Source organism: Elgaria multicarinata, chromosome 6, assembly GCF_023053635.1.
Source record: "Elgaria multicarinata webbii isolate HBS135686 ecotype San Diego chromosome 6, rElgMul1.1.pri, whole genome shotgun sequence".
NCBI lineage: Eukaryota > Metazoa > Chordata > Lepidosauria > Squamata > Anguidae > Elgaria > Elgaria multicarinata.
The window spans coordinates 118,711,696-118,729,078 of NC_086176.1; the positions used below are offsets into that span (position 1 = coordinate 118,711,696).

Consider the following 17,383-nt stretch of genomic DNA (forward strand, 5'->3'; position numbering starts at 1 on the left):
TCTATAGGTCAAAAAGCATTATTTAATAGGAATATCACCTCCAAATCATCCCCCCCAACTCACACACAGAAAACTACAGCCCTCCCCCCCTCAAAACGCACTGTAAACATGAACATGCATCCATTCATAGTCAAACAACTGACACAGCCTGTGAAGATGAAGTGTTTTCACGCAATATCTGTCTGCTTTGCAAATTATCTGTAATCTATCAGTCCTGGGCCGTTACTCTGGGGGTGAGGTGGGGGTCCGGTCCCACTGCAGATGAGCCAATTGATGATTTCCAAACATGAACATGCATCCATTCATAGAATCATAGAATAGCAGAGTTGGAAGGGACCTACAAGGCCATCGAGTCCAACCCCCTGCTCAATGCAGGAATCCACCCTAAAGCATCCCTGACAGATGGTTGTCCAGCTGCCTCTTGAAGGCCTCGAGTGTGGGAGAGCCCACCACCTCCTTAGGTTACTGGTTCCATTGTCGTAGTCAAACAACCAGGCATGCCATTCAGACATCATCACATCAATACACTCAAACACTGCCAGCATACATATGCACACGCGCACGCGCACGCGCACACACACACACACACACGCACGCTCAGGATCACCCACTCCAAAACACATGCATACACCACTCAAGCAACCAGGCATCCCATTCAGACATCAATAGGGTGACCATATTTTGGTAACCAAAAAAGAGGACAAAATGGCCGCCCTCAGGAGGCGTGGCCACCCCAACATGCCCACCCCCAAGGTGGAGCCAACTCAACATATCCAGCCCCCCAAGGGGGCTTGGCCTCGGTCACGTTTATTTATTTATTACATTTTTATACTGCCCAATAGCCGAATCTCTCTGGGCGGTTCACAGAAAGTAAATGATAGCAACCAATGAGTAGCAAAGGCACACAACTACTATAATAATATACTAAATACTAAAAAAGAATTAACACTTATATAAAACCATTTCTTCATTTTTATAACAATAAACAACCACAACAGTCATAGTACACATTAGAACAGTGGTTCCCAATTGGTGGTCCGCATAACCCACCCAGGGGATCCACCATGGCTTTATTAATATTAGCATCAGCATCCTTTAACACCACCACCAGCAAGAGAAGGAGCATTATTAATATTAGCATCAGCATCCATTATCATCATCAGATTCTATGATCTGGTCACCCTGACATTTATCTGCATTGGTGCAAAGTAGTGGGAAAAAAATTAAAGAAAAGAAGAAAAAGAAATGAGGCATGTAAGTAAACAATGCATCTTCTTGTTCTTGAGCAAAGATGAGTGGTGATGGGATAGACAGATAGATAGATCCTTTGTGGGCGGGACTGGTGCTAACCCTGCCATGATGAATAACCTCACAATAAATACCAGCCTGCCATATGTTCATTGAGTGGTTCAACTGCTTCTTAGATAGATGTTCTTTGGGCTTTTAATTCCTCATCTCTGAATGTAACAACCTTTTGAGATTTGAAAGTCTGTAAACTTGGCAACGACCTTCTGGAAATTTACCAGCATCTTCTGAACCACTTTCTGCCAGTCAAAAAAAGGAGCTTTGCCCTTTTTGCTATCACAACAACATTGTACGGAGCAATTCTTTGTATAACAAATTGCACCAAAATTGGCTTCCTGTGGCCATTTTTGTTGGGGCTGCCGTTAATCCTCAACGCCCCGTTCTGCCTTTCACCACTGTTTCAGTGCTGAACATATAACCGCTTCTTGGCGCAAAAAACAAATTAGTCAAATCATTGCAACTTATCCGAACAATTTGAGCAAAACCTGCTCAACTTGCAGAGGTTATTTGGAGCTTGGAGACATTTGACAGAATTCAGAGCAGTTTTAATGTCAATGGAGGTGACGGAGGAAGCCGCGCACTCCGGCCAGGACTTAGACCAGATTTCAGTTTGGGGCCAGACTCAGCTATCAGACATTGGACACATCACTCACACCCCTCTGTATGGGTGACTTGGCCAAAGAGCCTCTATAGGGAGGGAAAAATTGGGAAGAACTTAATATGCTGCAAGGAAACATCATCTTTTCTCTGGCTGGTTTGCTCTTTCCCAGATGTCTGCTCTTTTCTTTCCGCCCTTTCACTTGACAGTGCTGTGCCGAAAAAGAAGGGTTAGTCATTTTTCATTTCAGATTTTTTTTAAAGCAGATAAAGCTTATTTGCCACCCAGTCTGGATACTAGAGTTGGCTTCTAGACGGAGCACAGGTTAAAAGGTTGCTCTTGTAGGCTAATAACAGACGTTGGAGTCCTTTGCAAAGGTGGCTGGCTTCCCGGAAAGTGGCATCTATATTTAGAGCAATGTATTCCATACTCCGCGGTGCAGAGTATTGTATTCCATCTGTAATGTGAAGTACCCTCAGGCGGTTTCTTCAGGGCATTCTTCGTAGCCAGGAAGTTATCTGAATAAAACCGGCACTTATCCTGTTTCCTACACTTTGGCTGTCTGCAGACTATTTTAATACTCTCTTGATGAAAAGGCTAGCCTGGTGCAGCCTCTCTACCTGTTAATGAGGTTGGCCTGCTCAGGTCAGGAATGAAGGGCTTGCATGACAATACAGGATTCTAAGACTGTCTAATATTTAACTTTAAATGTCTCTGAAGCCGCTTCCATATTTTAATAGACTTTTTCCCCCTAAACTGGGCCTTCTCTGTCTCTGCGGGGGGCGGGGGTGTGTGTGTTCAGCCTCTTTGGTTTCGTACACTTGTAATCAGAATACGCTATAACTAAATCATAACGAGTAAAACGCTAAAAGGAAACATCAGATCACTGAGATCAATATGAGTAGAGATGGGGCTCTTTAGCTGTGGGATTGTCCCTCCAGTTAAGAGCACCTTTTATCAGCTTAGGCTGATATACCAACTGCGCCCTTCTCTGGACAGAGATAGCCTAGCTACAGTGATCCATGCTCTGACAACCTCTCGTCTGGATTACTGCAATGCGTTATACATGGGGCTGCCTTTGAAAACGGTCCGGAAACTTCAACTGGTACAAAACAGGGCAGCACGGTTACTAACAGGGACTGGCCGATGAGACCACATCATGCCAGTCCTTTTCCAGCTTCATGGGCTGCCAGTCCAGGTTCGGGCCCAATTCAAAGTGCTGGTATTAACATTTAAAGCCCTAAACGGCTTGGGGCTAGGCTATCTGAAGGAACGCCTCCTCCCATATGTACCTGGCCGGACCTTAAGATCATCTACAGGGGCCCTTCTCCGTGAGCCCCTGCCAAAGGAAGTGAGGCAGGTGGCTACCAGGAGGAGGCCTTCTCTGCTGTGGCACCCCGGCTGTGGAACGAGCTCCCTAAGGAGGTTCGCTTGGCACCTACATTATCTGCTTTTAGACGCCAGGTGAAGACCTTTTTATTCTCCCAGCATTTTAACAGTCTATAAATAAATTTTAACTCGGTGTTTTAAATTTGTAATTTTGCATTGCTGCTGTTTTTATCTGGTTGAGCTTTTATATTGTATTTTATAGTATGGTTTTATACTGTTGTTTTATACTTTGAATGGTTTTAATTTTTGTGAACCATCCAGAGAGCTCTGGCTATTGGGCGGTATAGAAATGTAATAAATAAATAAATAAATAAATAAAAATAGTCAAGATAGCAGGGGGTCCAACCTGCCAGGGAAGGATGCAGCACTGACAGTGTCCAGCGTGACTTTGCCTTCTGCCACTGTTTGAAGTCTTGGCTCCCTGTTTTGCTGCTAGTTCTGGGCAAGGGTTATTTATCAGCTGTAAAACAGGCTTCATAACAGTCCTGGTGGAATGGAGTTGAGCCGGTGTGGAATACATGTACCCTGGCTCAGGAGGAGACAACCTTCCCCAACCTGGTGCTTTTCAGATGTGTTGGACTACAACTCCCATCATGACCTAAGGGCAAGGAGACTTCAGGAAAAAATCACCAATACATTACATTTTTTTAAAAAAAAAGATAATCAATTTAAACATGGATCGGTAAAAATTATGAATAAATCCAAGTCTAATTATTTGTAGTCTAATTTAGAGTTTCATCGGATGAGTGTTTTATTGCACGCTCATAACTGGGCACTCACGGATTTTCACGGGTCCCTCTCACGATGTCATCTGCCTCCTGCACCCTCCCGCCCCTTCTAGCTTTCTTTGCACAACAAAAATCACCCCAGTAAGTCCGACTTATTTTTTCAGACGGAAGTTGCCGCTATCTCCTGCAGCGCAATCATTAGGGCCCACTGAATGGCCCACGTGCAAGTTTACTTCCTCTTTCTAAAGAGGAAGTAATGAGGGACTTAGAAAGAGGAAGTTTACTTCATCTTTCCAAAGAGGAAGTAATGAGGGACAAACACGTGGGCAGAGAAGCGACGGTAAGGAAACATGATTTCCCCCTATGCGTTGATGCAATTAGTCTACCTAAATATGATACAGGGTTCCCATTTCAATTTGCATAAACCAGGGGGGGAAAGTAAGATAAAATTATTAACAGTAAAAGTTCTCCAGTGCTAGATTTTACATTTGTCAAAGTTTAAGGATTCTAAACACTGGCATTCTGAGGCCCACACAAAAGTAGTGACTCTTCTCAAAATCTTGAGATCCTTTCTAAAACGGGGAAAACCCCATCTTCCAGCAAATTGTTAGGGAATGCAATGGGGAATGCAGGGAGTGGGGGGCCAGGCTCCCGTTCCTTCGGGTCATCCTGCCAGCCCGTGTGAGAAGCCAGGCATGCAACCACAGGGTCACCCCCAAGAAAATTCAATTCCCCTAAGCAGCTGCATTGCGCCATCCATGGGACACACCCCAGAATCCCTTGCAGTGTGGCAGGAGGACTTTTGAACGGGCGTTTTGATATTCTGAAATTAGACACAAACAACACCTTCCTTCCTCCCTCCCTGACTTCCCTGTGTGCATAGCATCGTATCCCTCAATGCCTCAAATCCAGTTGTATTCCTTGAAGCACAATCCTTTGGACACCACCCTCCATGTACCTGGGAATGAAATGAAAGCATAGCCCCTCTCGCCTATTTAACCCTTTCTCCCCCTTACATTGTGGTCTTCCCTGTGCTGATGCTGAGGGCCAAATGGCATATTAGAGTAAATGTGGCAAGGAGAATCATAGAATAGTAGAGTTAGAAGGGGCCTACAAGGCCATTGAGTCCACCCCCCTGCTCAATACAGGAATCCACCCTAACGCATCCCTGACAGATGGCTGACCAGCTGCCTCTTGAAGGCCTCTAGTGTGGGAGAGCCCACAACCTTCTTAGGTAACTGATCCCATTGTCGTACTGCTCTAACAGTCAGGAAGTTTTTCCTGATGTCCAGCCGGAATCTGGCTTCCTGTAACTTGAGCCCGTTATTCCGTGTCCTGCACTCTGGGAGGATCGAGAAGAGATCCTGGCCCTCCTCTGTGTGACAACCTTTCAAGTCCTTGAAGAGTGCTCTCATGTCTCCCCTCCATCTTCTCTTCTCCAGGCTAAACAGGCCCAGTTCTTTCAGTCTCTCTTCATAGGGCTTTGTTTCCAGACCCCTGATCATCCTGGTTGGTCAGAGCCCGTCAGGGAAGGGCTCAGTGCCACGTCCAGGTTTCCGAGGGTCCTTAGGCCAGGCATCCTCCGTGAGTCTTCTCACCGGCATCATCTCCATCTGCTCCACATCTTTCCCACGCTTGCTACCATTTGCTTGCTCAACAGGCAGAGATCCAGGGAGGAAGGAGTCAGTAGCATCAGCTGCTCCTCCTCCTCCTTCTTCCCCACCGCCGCCGCCGATGTTGCCTTGGCCAGAGTGAGGGGCAGGGGAACAAGCAGGTTGCAATGGGGAAGAGGGGGAACAAGTCAGGAGACTCTCGTCAGGGCCCCCCTGCTGGGTTGTGGGTCCCTCGGCAGGTGGCCAACCCTGCCCGCCTTGGGTGCCGGCCATGGGAGGGCTCCAGCGAGATTTCATTTAAGAAACCACCTAGGAGATGCCTTTGCAGGGCCTCCTTCCTTGGGTTAGCCCAAATCACTAAGGCGTATTGCACCATTTTATTTCGGCAGCACTGTCCTGCATTTCTGTCCTGTCTTTTGGGCTTTCTCTGCCTTCTGCAGAAAGCAGTGAAACAGATAATTCCTCTCCGCAGCCCAGTTATTAAACAAAACAACCCCCAAAAAAGCTTTTGTCTTTGGAAGCTCACAGAAGCCAGCGCTTGGGGCTGAAAAGTTCGGTGACTTGATTGTCTTTGACCTTCTGCCCGCTTCGAAGCTTCTCAGCCTCCCTCCCTGGTGTTTTGCTTGTGTGGCTGTCGGGTTTTCGAAAGAGTGGAGCCCGGCTGCGGCCAAAGCAATTTCCATTTGTCAGGGCTGCGTGCTTCAAAACAACGTCCTCCTCGGTGGCTCCTTCGGTACAGCAGCTGAGGACGTCTCCGGACTGGTGTCTCCAGCAGCCTGTCTTGCGCTGGCTAGCGAACGTTCTTCATTTAAACTGAAGGGAGCCGGTACAGTTACCACACGTACACACATACACACAAAGGGATTGTGCAAAGGCGCTAAGAGTAGCCTAAAATAAGAGAGTGAGCAGACTGACTGGATGTAGTCAGGCGCTCTCAGGAAATATTAAACAGCCTTCCTCAACCTGGGGCGCTCCAGATGTGTTGGACTGCATCTCCCAGAATGCCCCAGCTGGGGCATTCTGGGAGTTGTAGTCCAACACATCTGGAGCACCCCAGGTTGAGGAAGGCTGTATTAAAAGGACAGTAGCGGAGATGAGGAAGGAGGAAACAACTGACTGTCATTAGCTAGGGTGACCCTATGAAAAGGAGGACCGGGCTCCTGTATCTTTAAGAGTTCCATAGAAAAGGGAATTTCAGGAGGTGTCATTTGTATATATGGGGAACCTGGGGAAATTTCCTCTTCATCACAACAGTTAAAGCTGCAGGTGCCCTGCCCTCTTTTAAATCTGGTCACTCTAGTATAGCTCCTGCAGCTTTAACTGTGGTGATGAAGAGGAAATTTCACCAGGTTCCTCATATATACGAATGACACCTGCTGAAATTCCCTTTTCTATGCAACTGTTAAAGATACAGGAGCCCTGTCCTCCTTTCCATAGGGTCGCCCTACACAACGAATGAGTACAAGAGGCATGAGTACAAGGGGCAACTTAAGGTTGTAAAAACATTGAGGCACGTTCTACTAACGTTTGTATACGAGATCACCACGTGGCCAGAAGAGAATGTCCCAGACTTAACAGCCCTGACCTTGGCTGTGTTTCAGGGAAGACCTTTGAGATGGGTGACAGCTTGAGATTTCCAAATGGACGGAGCTTGACTGGGCTGTTTGCGTGACACCTCTTCAGGCACCCTAATTGGTTGGGACTGGCTTGTCTTATCACTTTTAAGAGATCCAGACATCTCTGGCGATATGTTAATAGACTTCAGCACACACGCATGTTTAAAAGTGGCCACTTTCAGGCACTGGGACTGAGTTGAGTTTTGGAGGCAGGGTTCCTTTAATTCTTCACCACTTTCCCGGCCTGCTTCCTCCGCTGTGCAACCCCTGTGCCTCACAAATGTCTCCCCCGTTAATTACCTTCACAGCACCTCTTGATTAAATTATCAAGGCCCTGAATAGCTGAGCACTCCACAGCAGCCCAGGCAGTAAGTATGCAGGCTTGTAGCATTTGTCAGCCGGTGCTTAAATCCCTGCTCAACTTACAGTTCTGATTGCCTGATTATTTTAGACATTAAATCTGTTAATTAAGACTCTGCGATACTAAGGATGATGTTTCCAGAAGATTTTTTTTTTTTAAATGCACTTTCTTCCCTCTTAGCCATGTGGCAGCGCTGGTCAAATCGCTGTAGCATAGCGTCCTTGTTCCTATTGCAAGGCAAAGAGCCAGGCTTGCCTGTTGCTGCCTGCAATGCAGGAATGCTCTGGTTCTGTTTCACAGCAGTGCTGGCTCGAGGTTTGGGTGGGTCTTTGCCACCCCCACCCCCATCCCCACTCTTTCAGTGAGTCTACCTTCTCACTTCCATGGTCATAAGAACATAAGAAGAGCCCTGGCTGGATCAGACCGAGGTTCCATCTAGTCCAGCACTCTATTCCCACAGTGGCTATCCAGCTATCTGCCAGGGACCCACAAGGCAGGACATGGTGCAACAGCACCCTCCCGCCCAGCGCCGGTGCTACCATAGAGGCCACTCAGGCGGCTGCCTAGAGCGCCAAGCTAAGAGGGGCGCAGCGCAGCACTCACGCGCATTGGCTGGGAGCTGGGCGGGCCCAAGGATTCAGCCGGGCCTGGGCGGGCAAGATGGCGCCCTGTGCCCGCCCAGCCAAAGCGAAGCCAGGGACGCTGGGGTGGGGGTGGGGCGGCTCCACATTCGGACTTCCGGAACGCGCCTGGAAGAGAGAGAGAATGTTGGGGTGCAGGGGGTCTTTGAGTGAATGCATGTGTTCATGCGTGTGTTTGTTTGGAGTGAGTGATGTTGAGTGTGTGTGCGCACACGTGTGAGTTGGGGGGGATGATTTGGATGTGATATTCTTATTAAATAATGCATTTTAGACCCATAGACGTTCCTTTCCAATTTGTTTGCTATAATTGGCATGACGTATTTCTTGCACTTTAAAATAAATTTAGCGGTTTCAAGTTTTGTGCTTCTTATTTTTTCCAGGAAACTTATGTTCTTAAAAATCAAAGTTGGCATTTTTTGGGAGGGGGTGAAAGTAGCTCACCTTGCCTAGGGCACAAAATAGTCTGGCACTGGCCCTGCTCCCACCCATGTTCCCCAGCAACTGGCGCACACAGGCTTACTGCCTCGAATCCTGGAGACAGCACACAACCATCAGGGCTAGTATATCCTTCTCTGGTTAAGACCACTTGGTATGCTTTTACGGAGCAGGGGTGGTGTTTGATTTGCGCAACCGCTTTGTTGGAAGTTCGTTCGTTCCTGGGTTCAGGCTTCTGTTGATAAACGCCTGCTGTAATCACTGCTGTACATCTGTGCAAGCAGCGTCTGACCTAGTTAGTCATTTTCCATCAGGGCTAGTAGCCATTGATAGCCTTCGCCTCCAGGAATTGATCCAACCCCCTTGGGTCACCAGCTCCTTATTCTCTTTCTCATCATGGCTACCACTTGCTTGCTTGGCAGCTGGACAGCCAGTCACCAAGTAGAACGTAGCATCTGCTGCTGCTCCTTCTCACTTCCACCACCACCACCACTGTCTGGCCCAGAGCAAGAGGCAGGTGAAGAATGTGGACTGAGGTGTCATCAATATGCGGATGATACCCAGCTCTACCTTTCCTTTTCATCAAGCCCAGGTGAGGCAGTGGCTGTTCTGAACCAGTGCCTGGGCACAGTAATGGACTGGATGAGGGCTAACTAACTGAGACTCAATCCAGACAAGATGGAGGTACTGTTAGCAGGTGGTTCATTTGTCCGGCGAGGTGATGTTTGCCCTGTCCTGGACGGGGTTGCACTCTCCCTAAAGGATCGGGTCCGTAGTTTGGGGGTGCTCTTCGATCCAGAACTGTCACTTGAGGCACAGGTGAACTCAGTGGCAAAGAGCACCTTTTATCAGCTTAGGTTGATATACCAACTACGCCCTTATCTGGACGGAGATAGCTACAGTGATCCATGCTCTGATAACCTCTCGTTTGGATTACTGCAATGCGTGATACGTGGGGCTGCCTTTGAAAACAGTCCGGAAGCTTCAGCTGGTACAAAACAGGGCAACCCGTTTATTAACAGGGACTGGCCGGCGAGATCACATTACGCCAGTCCTTTTACAACGTCATTGGCTGCCAGTCCAGGTCCGGGCCCAATTCAAAGTGCTGGTATTGACATTTAAAGCCCTAAACGGTTTGGGGCCAGGTTATTTGAAGGAACGCCTCCTCCCATATGTACCTGCCCGGACCTTAAGATCATCCTCAGGGGCCCTTCTCCGTGAGCCCCTGCCAAAGGAAGTGAGGCAGGTGGCTACTAGGAGGAGGGCTTTCTCCTCTGTGGCACCCCGGTTGTGGAATGAGCTCCCCAGAGAGGTCTGCCTGGCTCCTACACTGTACTGCTTTCGTCGCCAGCTGAAGACCTTTTTATTCTCTCAGTATTTTAACACTTAATTTTAACTTAAATTAAAATTTTACTGTTCTAACTCTGTATTTTAATCTTATATCAATTTTGTTGCGTGGTTTTATCCTGGTTGTGCTTTTTATACTGTATTTTGTAATTGTGCTTTTAACCTGTTGGTTGTTTTATGATGGTTTTAACTTTTGTGAACCGCCCAGAGAGCTTCGGCTATTGGGTGGTAGAAAAATGTAAGAAAGAAAGAAAGAAAGAAAGAAAGAAAGAAAGAAAGAAAGAAGGAAGGAAGGAATTGCATTGGTGAAGAAGCGGAGCAACTCCGGGGGGGATTTTGTCAATGGTCCCCTGGTGCCCGAACACGCCCATCCTTGACTCAGATCCTGTTTGACAGCCTGTTGTATTTTTTTGTTTATAAGCGAAAAGGTGCCCTTCCGTTCTGGAAAGAGGGCAGCCCAGGGCCTTCACAGAACTATGCAGTGGGCATGTAAGGCAGAAAGTTCCTGAAATGGAGGAGTGTTGCCGCAAGAGGAGGAGGGGCTAGCCACGCTGCTGGATGCCGCCGTGTTTTGGCTGAGGGCTAGCTGAGCGCCATCCTGATGCAGCCTATGTTTATTTATTTATGACATCTCTGCACTGCCAAATAGCCAAAGCTCTCTGGGTGGGTCACAAGAACCAAACCCCACAAAACACAGCATCAAATAGAATGGCTAAAAGCTGCAGTATAAAAGCGCAACCAGAGTAAAACCTAGCAGCAGTGCAGAGATTTAAAATGCAAAAGCAGATTTAAAACAGCAGAGGTAAAAACTGGAATGAGCAACATAGGTGCCAGGCGAACCTCTCTAGGAAGCTCATTCAATAAGCAGGGTGCCACAGCAGAAAAGGCCCTTTTCCTGGTTGCCACCTTTAAAGATGGTTAAAAATGATTAAATGACATGGTTCCCCCACCCCCTCCCACTCATAGCTTGTCATCACAGTGATATCTTGTGTGAATTCTAAGACATTCTCCCCCTAACTCCCAGGGAACCATGTCCCGACTTCATCTTCATGAGCACAGGAGGAACGTGCATTCTTGTTATTCTCCGCAGTCTGCTGAAATCAGCTCCACTCCATCATTGTTACATGGTGGAACCAGCCGTTCCCAAAGAGTGGCTTTTCAGTGTCAGAAAAGATGTACTTCTGGGTGGGTGTAGAACCAATGTCATTCAGAGGGAGGTTTATTACCCACCCCTCTCCAGTCTTGCCCTGCCACTACAGTTGAATGAATGGGAATTGGGAGTAACTAACCCACAATACTGGCACCCTACCAGCACAAATAAACCCCGCTCTAAAAAGTATCACACCAGCTCTGGAGTTGCGCAGCTCTGGCGCTAACACAACATCACAGAAGGGAACTAACAGATTCCCTTTGCAACTCTGGAGCTGCGCAACTTTGGAGCTAACAACATACCGGAGAAGCAAATTAGCAAAGTTCCAGAATTAATTAAATTAATTAATAGATGTCTCTCAATGGGAATGCTAAAGGAGGAAATGAAGGAAGTCATGTCCAGGTCACAGGCGCTCCCAGGATTTAATGTGGAGGCATAGTGGCACGTTGCAACTCAATTGTCCGGGAGCTGCTTCAACTTAAAAGAACAGAGTAAAATGCCTCTCCGATACGGGAGCAGCTGGTTGGGAGCACAACGTCATGTGCCAGAAAGGACCTCACAACGCAGCCAAGCCATAGGAAACACACACTCCCCCCAATGAAGTATTTTGTAAACCGCCCAGAGAGTTTCGGCTATGGGGTGGTATATAAACGAAAGAAAGAAAGAGAGAGAGAGAGAGAGAGAGAGAGAGAGAGAGAGAGAGAGAGAGAGAGAGAGAGAGAGACTCCCATACAACACTCACAATTATTACAGTAGATACACTACTTGAAGAGGGGAGGGAATTGTGTTTTTTCTGACAACATAGAATAGTCGGATTTAAATGCTAGGAAAATATAATATTCCCTGCAACAGATCCCTGTCTGAGAACATGCCCCTACCCCAACCAATAAGGATCAACTTCTGCTTGTTTGTGACCAGCAATGCACGAGGTACAATGCCATCCTTCATTCGGTGTGCTGGGTCTTTGCTGTGGGTTCCTGTGGGAATTATTCATAGGAAAGTGGGATTTTCTAGACATTTGGGGACACTTCCGGACAACCTCCATGAGACAGACCTTCTGCTGTCTTGGTCAAGGCATTTTAAGTGGCAACCTGCACCCCTAGGACTGGCTGGACTTTGGTGGTCATGGAGGCCCCGTCTACACAGCCTTTTTGATTCAGATTAGGGTGTTTGTTTTTTACCACTTTTCCCAATCCTACTTTTACAAGGAATTCATAGAATCATAGAATCATAGAATCATAGAATAGCAGAGTTGGAAGGGGCCTACAAGGCCATCGAGTCCAACCCCCTGCTCAATGCAGGAATCCACCCTAAAGCATCCCTGACAGAGGGTTGTCCAGCTGCCTCTTGAAGGCCTCTAGTGTGGGAGAGCCCACAACCTCCCTACGTCACTGGTTCCATTTTCGTACTGCTCTAACAGTCAGGAAGTTTTTCCTGATGTCCACCTGGACATCAGGAAATTCTGTGAGCTGCAGTTTGTCCAGCTGCAAAGAATGCTCTGTGTCCATCCCCTTAACTCCCCCTCCTTTCAGCTGTAATTTCGGGGACCTTGCGAAGAGGAAGAAACTGATTAAAGTAGTTTCAGTCTGTTTTGTGGATATGCCCAGCTGATGCAGACAAGTGTTTTATTGCACGCTCGTTACTGGGCGCTCACGGATTTTTGTGGGTCCCTCTCATAACGCCGTCTGCCTCCTGCCCCTTCTAGCCTTCTTCACGCAACCAAAAAAGCCCCCAGTGAGTCCATATTATTTTTAAAGATGGAAGTTGCCGCTATCTCCAGCTGTGTGCAGGAAAAGCAATGTGGTAAAGACGGTCCCTGAATGGGCCACGTCCACTTTTTAACTTCCTTTTTCCTTTCCCTGAGAGGAAGAGGAAGTATCGAGCCGCAAAAGCAGGGGCGGAGAAGCGACGGTAGGCAAGCGTGATTCCCCCCCCCCCCCCCGTCTGATAGAGCTCCATGAATTCTTCAAAGTACCAGGAATACCCACCCTATGGGCTTGTGCTGATGCTGAAGCATCCTAGAAAGCAAGTCAAAGGAGGCAAAGCAAGAGAACTTGGTATCTTTGACACAAAAGATTAAGGACTAAGAGGAAGGGTCAATAAGCTGATAGCTGAATCCCAGGTATTATTAGAAGGAACTCCCAATTCCATCCCCTGAAGAGATATCAGGAGCAATGGGCTTGAAATTCGGGGAGGTGGATTTAGGTGAAACATTAGGAAGAATGTCCTCGCTATCTAGGGTTGCCAACTTCATCCCAACAGTTAGCAATGCAGTCATAAATCAGCCACAGTGGCTGATGGGCATTGTAGTCCAACATAGCTGGAAGGCACCAGCTTGGGGAAGGCTGCTCAGCCAATGCAGGTCTTCCTCCCCTGTGGTTTTAACCCTTTTGTGCCTGCTCCTTGGTCTCCCACCAGGCCCACGTCTTCGATCTGAGTGTCAACAAATATGAGCCCATCTGCCACCAGCCGGTGGTGGCCAAGAAGAAGAACAAAATCACTCATGTCCAGTTCAACGCCATCTACCCCATCATCATCATTGGAGATGACCGTGGCCACGTGACCTGCCTGAAGCTTTCTCCCAACCTCCGAAAGATGCCCAAGGTAAGCCGTCCCATGACCGGGTCGCGTCGTCCCGCGGCGCGTCGGAGCCGAGGGCAGCGCGTCCTGATCGACACTGCTGAAGAAGGTGGTTGGTTGGCAGTATTTTGGCTAAAACCATGCACAACGAGCTTTTGACGTTGGGCTGTTGCAGCTACCGTTATGTGCCTTGATTTGAGTGGATCTTCGGTCTTCTGCACACCAGCGTGGATAATCTGCCCATGTCCAAGCTGGTCATCAAGCGCTGGGGTGGACTATCAAAGGCCATTAGCCATGAGGGCTATAGGGAATCTTCAGGTGCAGAGACAGTAGGCCACTGGAAGCCAGTGACTGGGGTGGGGTGGGATGGAAGCAACAGCAGGAGAGGGCCATTGCCTTTAAGGCCATTAAAGGCCATTGCCTTTAGGCTTCCTGGAGGCCTCTGATTGGCCACTGTGGAAAGCTGAATGCTGGCCTTTTTGGACCTTTGGCCTGATCTAGAAGGGCTGTTCTTGTGTTTTTATGGCCTGGCCCTATTGACTTGGTTTGGCCCTTGAAAAGTCAGGACTAGGGGAGGCCTCCTGCCCCTTGGGTTCTCTTTATTCTCTGTCTGGCTGATGCTCCTTTGCCCAGGAGCTGCCTCCCCAGGACCCACCCCGGGTGCCTGAGCATCCCAACAGCTAAGAGAATAAAGGGAATGACTAGAAAAGGAATTGAGACTAAAACGGCCAGTATCATATTGCCCTTATACTAATCTATGGTGATACCACACTTACAATACTACTGTGTACAGTTCTGGTCACAGCTAAAAAAAGATATTTTAGACCTGGAAACAGTGCAGAAAAGGGTAACTAAAATGATCCAGGGGCTGGAACATCTCCCCTATGAGGGAAAGTTACAAGAGCTAGGATTGTTCAGCTTGGAAAAAGGAGGCTAAGGGGAGAACCTGATAGAGTGGCAGAAAATTATGCATGTTGTGGAGAATGTGGATAGGGAGACATGTCTCCCTATCCACGTTTTCCACAACACTGCAGCAGCCATGATGGGGTAAACAGACTGTATGGACACCCTATACAGTCTGTTTGCCCCGTCATGGCTGCTGCAGTGTGCTGCGTTGTTTATATGATACAGCCACCGACTCACAGCCACATCGGGCTTCTACCTCCCCAAAACTCTGCTTTTTCATGGAGTAGTTTTACCGTGATTTTGTCATTGCTGTTGTTGCTTCGACGTCACCACGTTGTTTCGCAGTCTATCAGCGGTGGCCTCAGTTTGGCTTAAGTCAGTGGGCGTTGCTGGGGGCAGATGCCAGTCCAGGGTACGTCCAAGGGTACGCGTGGGAAGGCAGGGCAGGGGGTGGGCTTGATGAGCCAAATGGCTGCCCGTGCTGCAGTTATTTGGCCAGAGAGACCTCGCTCCCTCTTGCTGTCGAAATTTATCACTGCTGCCCTGCAGCAGCGATGCTGCAGGGTTTTGAGGGAATCAGCTGCAAAGCGTGATCATATAGAGCTCCATCCAACAAGTGTTTTATTGCACGCTCGTTACGGGACACTTGTGGGTTTTCGCAGGTCCCTCGCATGACGCCATCTGCCTCTCTCTCTCGAGCCTTCCGCTCCTTCTGGCCTTCCTTGCGCCTCAAGAAAAACCAGAAAAAGTCCGGTTGCTGCTCTCTCCTGCTGCGAGCGGGAGAATTATTATTATTATTATTTATTTATATAGCACCATCAATGTACAATGTACAATGTACAAGCCGCGTGATTGCAACGCCCGACTGAATGGGCCTCGTGCTCCTTGTTTACTCGCTGTTTTCAAACTGGAAGTAACTGAGCGACGAAACCAGGAGCAGAGAAGCCACGTTAGCCAGCATTTCCCCCCAGGTGTGATGGAGCTCATACATCCCCCTATAATACTAGAACCCGGAGTCATCTACGAAGCTGATTGTTAGGAGATTCAGGACAGATACAAGGAAGTACTTCTTCACGGTGCATAGTTAAACTATGGAATTCGTTACCATAACATTTATTTATTTATTTAAAACATTTATATCCCGCCCTATATCACTAAGATCTCAGGGCGGCATACAAATAAAAACATACAGTATAAAACAATAAATATACACAGTTAAAAACAAATTAAACCACGAACCAAGTTAAAACAATATATAATTTAAAAGCAGTAAAAGCAGTTAAAATGGTTCAAACAATGTTCCAGTGAGTTTAACCGTCAAAGGCTTTGTTTAAAAGCCATGTTTTCACTTGGCGGCGGAATAAAATCAGCGTTGGCGCCAATCAGTCCTCCAAGGGGAGGGCATTCCACAGCCAGGGTGCCACCACAGAGAAAGCCCTCTCCCTTGTCCCGCCATAGCGTATATGTTGCGTTGGTGGGATGCGAAGAAGGGCTCCTCCAACAGATCTGAGGTCTCAGGCAGGCATATATGAGGAGAGGCGCTCTCTCAAGTATCGAGGTCCCAAGCCATTTAGGGCTTTAAACGTCAGTAACAGCACATTGAATTCCGATCGGAAGCGTATGGGCAGCCAGTGCAGTTCCTTTAAGACCGGTGTTATGTGGTCTCTGTAAGATGTACCCGCCAGCAGTCCAGCTGCTGCATTTTGCACTAGCTGCAACTTCCGTGCCGTCTTTAAGGGCAGCCCCACGTAGAGTGCATTGCAGTAGTCTAATCGGGAAGTTACCAGTGCATGCACTACTGTGGCTAGGTTACTGATGGTTGCCAGTTTGGATGGCTTTAAAAGGGTGGGGGGTATACAAATTCAAGAAGGATAAGGCTACTACTCCTGCCAGCTATATGCTACCTCCAGTATTCAGAGGCAGTATGTCACCAGTTGCTGGGAAATGTGGGTAGGAGGGTGCTGATGGACTCATGTCCTGCTTGTGGGTTTCCTGTGGGCAGCTGGATGGTCACTGTGTGAACAGAATGCTGGACTGGATGGTCCCTTGGTCTGATCCAGCAAGGATAGTCTTATGTTCTTATATGTTCTCAGATGCCCAGAAGATAAAGGTGGTCCAAGGTGGTCCAACTAGTCCAGCATCCTCTTTCCAAAGTGGCCAGCCAGGTGCTTCGAGAAGCAGGGCAGGAAGAGAAGAGCATTATATAAAATATGTGGTTGACCTGGGGTGGCAACAAAGGAGCCCGCAGGAGCTTTAGAATCATAGAATCATAGAATAGCAGAGTTGGAAGGGGCCTCTGACGCCATCGAGTCCAACCCCCTGCTCAATGCAGGAATCCACCCTAAAGCATCCCTGACAGAGGGCTGTCCAGCTGCCTCTTGAAGGCCTCTAGTGTGGGAGAGCCCACAACCTCCCTACGTAACTGATTCCATTGTCGTACTGCTCTAACAGGAAGTTTTTCCTGATGTCCAGCCGGAATCTGGCTTCCTTTAACTTGAGCCCGTTATTCCGTGTCCGGCACTCTGGGAGGATCGAGAAGAGATCCTGGCCCTCCTCTGTGTGACAACCTTTTAAGTATTTGAAGAGTGCTCTCATGTCTCCCCTCCATCTTCTCTTCTCCAGGCTAAACAGGCCCAGTTCTTTCAGTCTCTCTTCATAGGGCTTTGTTTCCAGACCCCTGATCATCCTGGTTGCCCTCCTCTGAACACGCTAAG

At 48.1% G+C, this 17,383-nt stretch overlaps 1 protein-coding gene across 1 annotated transcript in view; it reads left to right on the plus strand.

Annotated features, from left to right (window-relative positions):
* The window catches only part of DNAI1 (dynein axonemal intermediate chain 1), a 211,084-nt gene that overhangs the window by 128,929 nt on the left and 64,772 nt on the right, over window positions 1-17,383 (plus strand). The window contains exon 19 of the mRNA XM_063128314.1: window positions 13,602-13,787. Coding sequence (XP_062984384.1) covers window positions 13,602-13,787 — 186 coding nt within the window. The remainder of the gene's footprint in view (window positions 1-13,601; window positions 13,788-17,383) is intronic.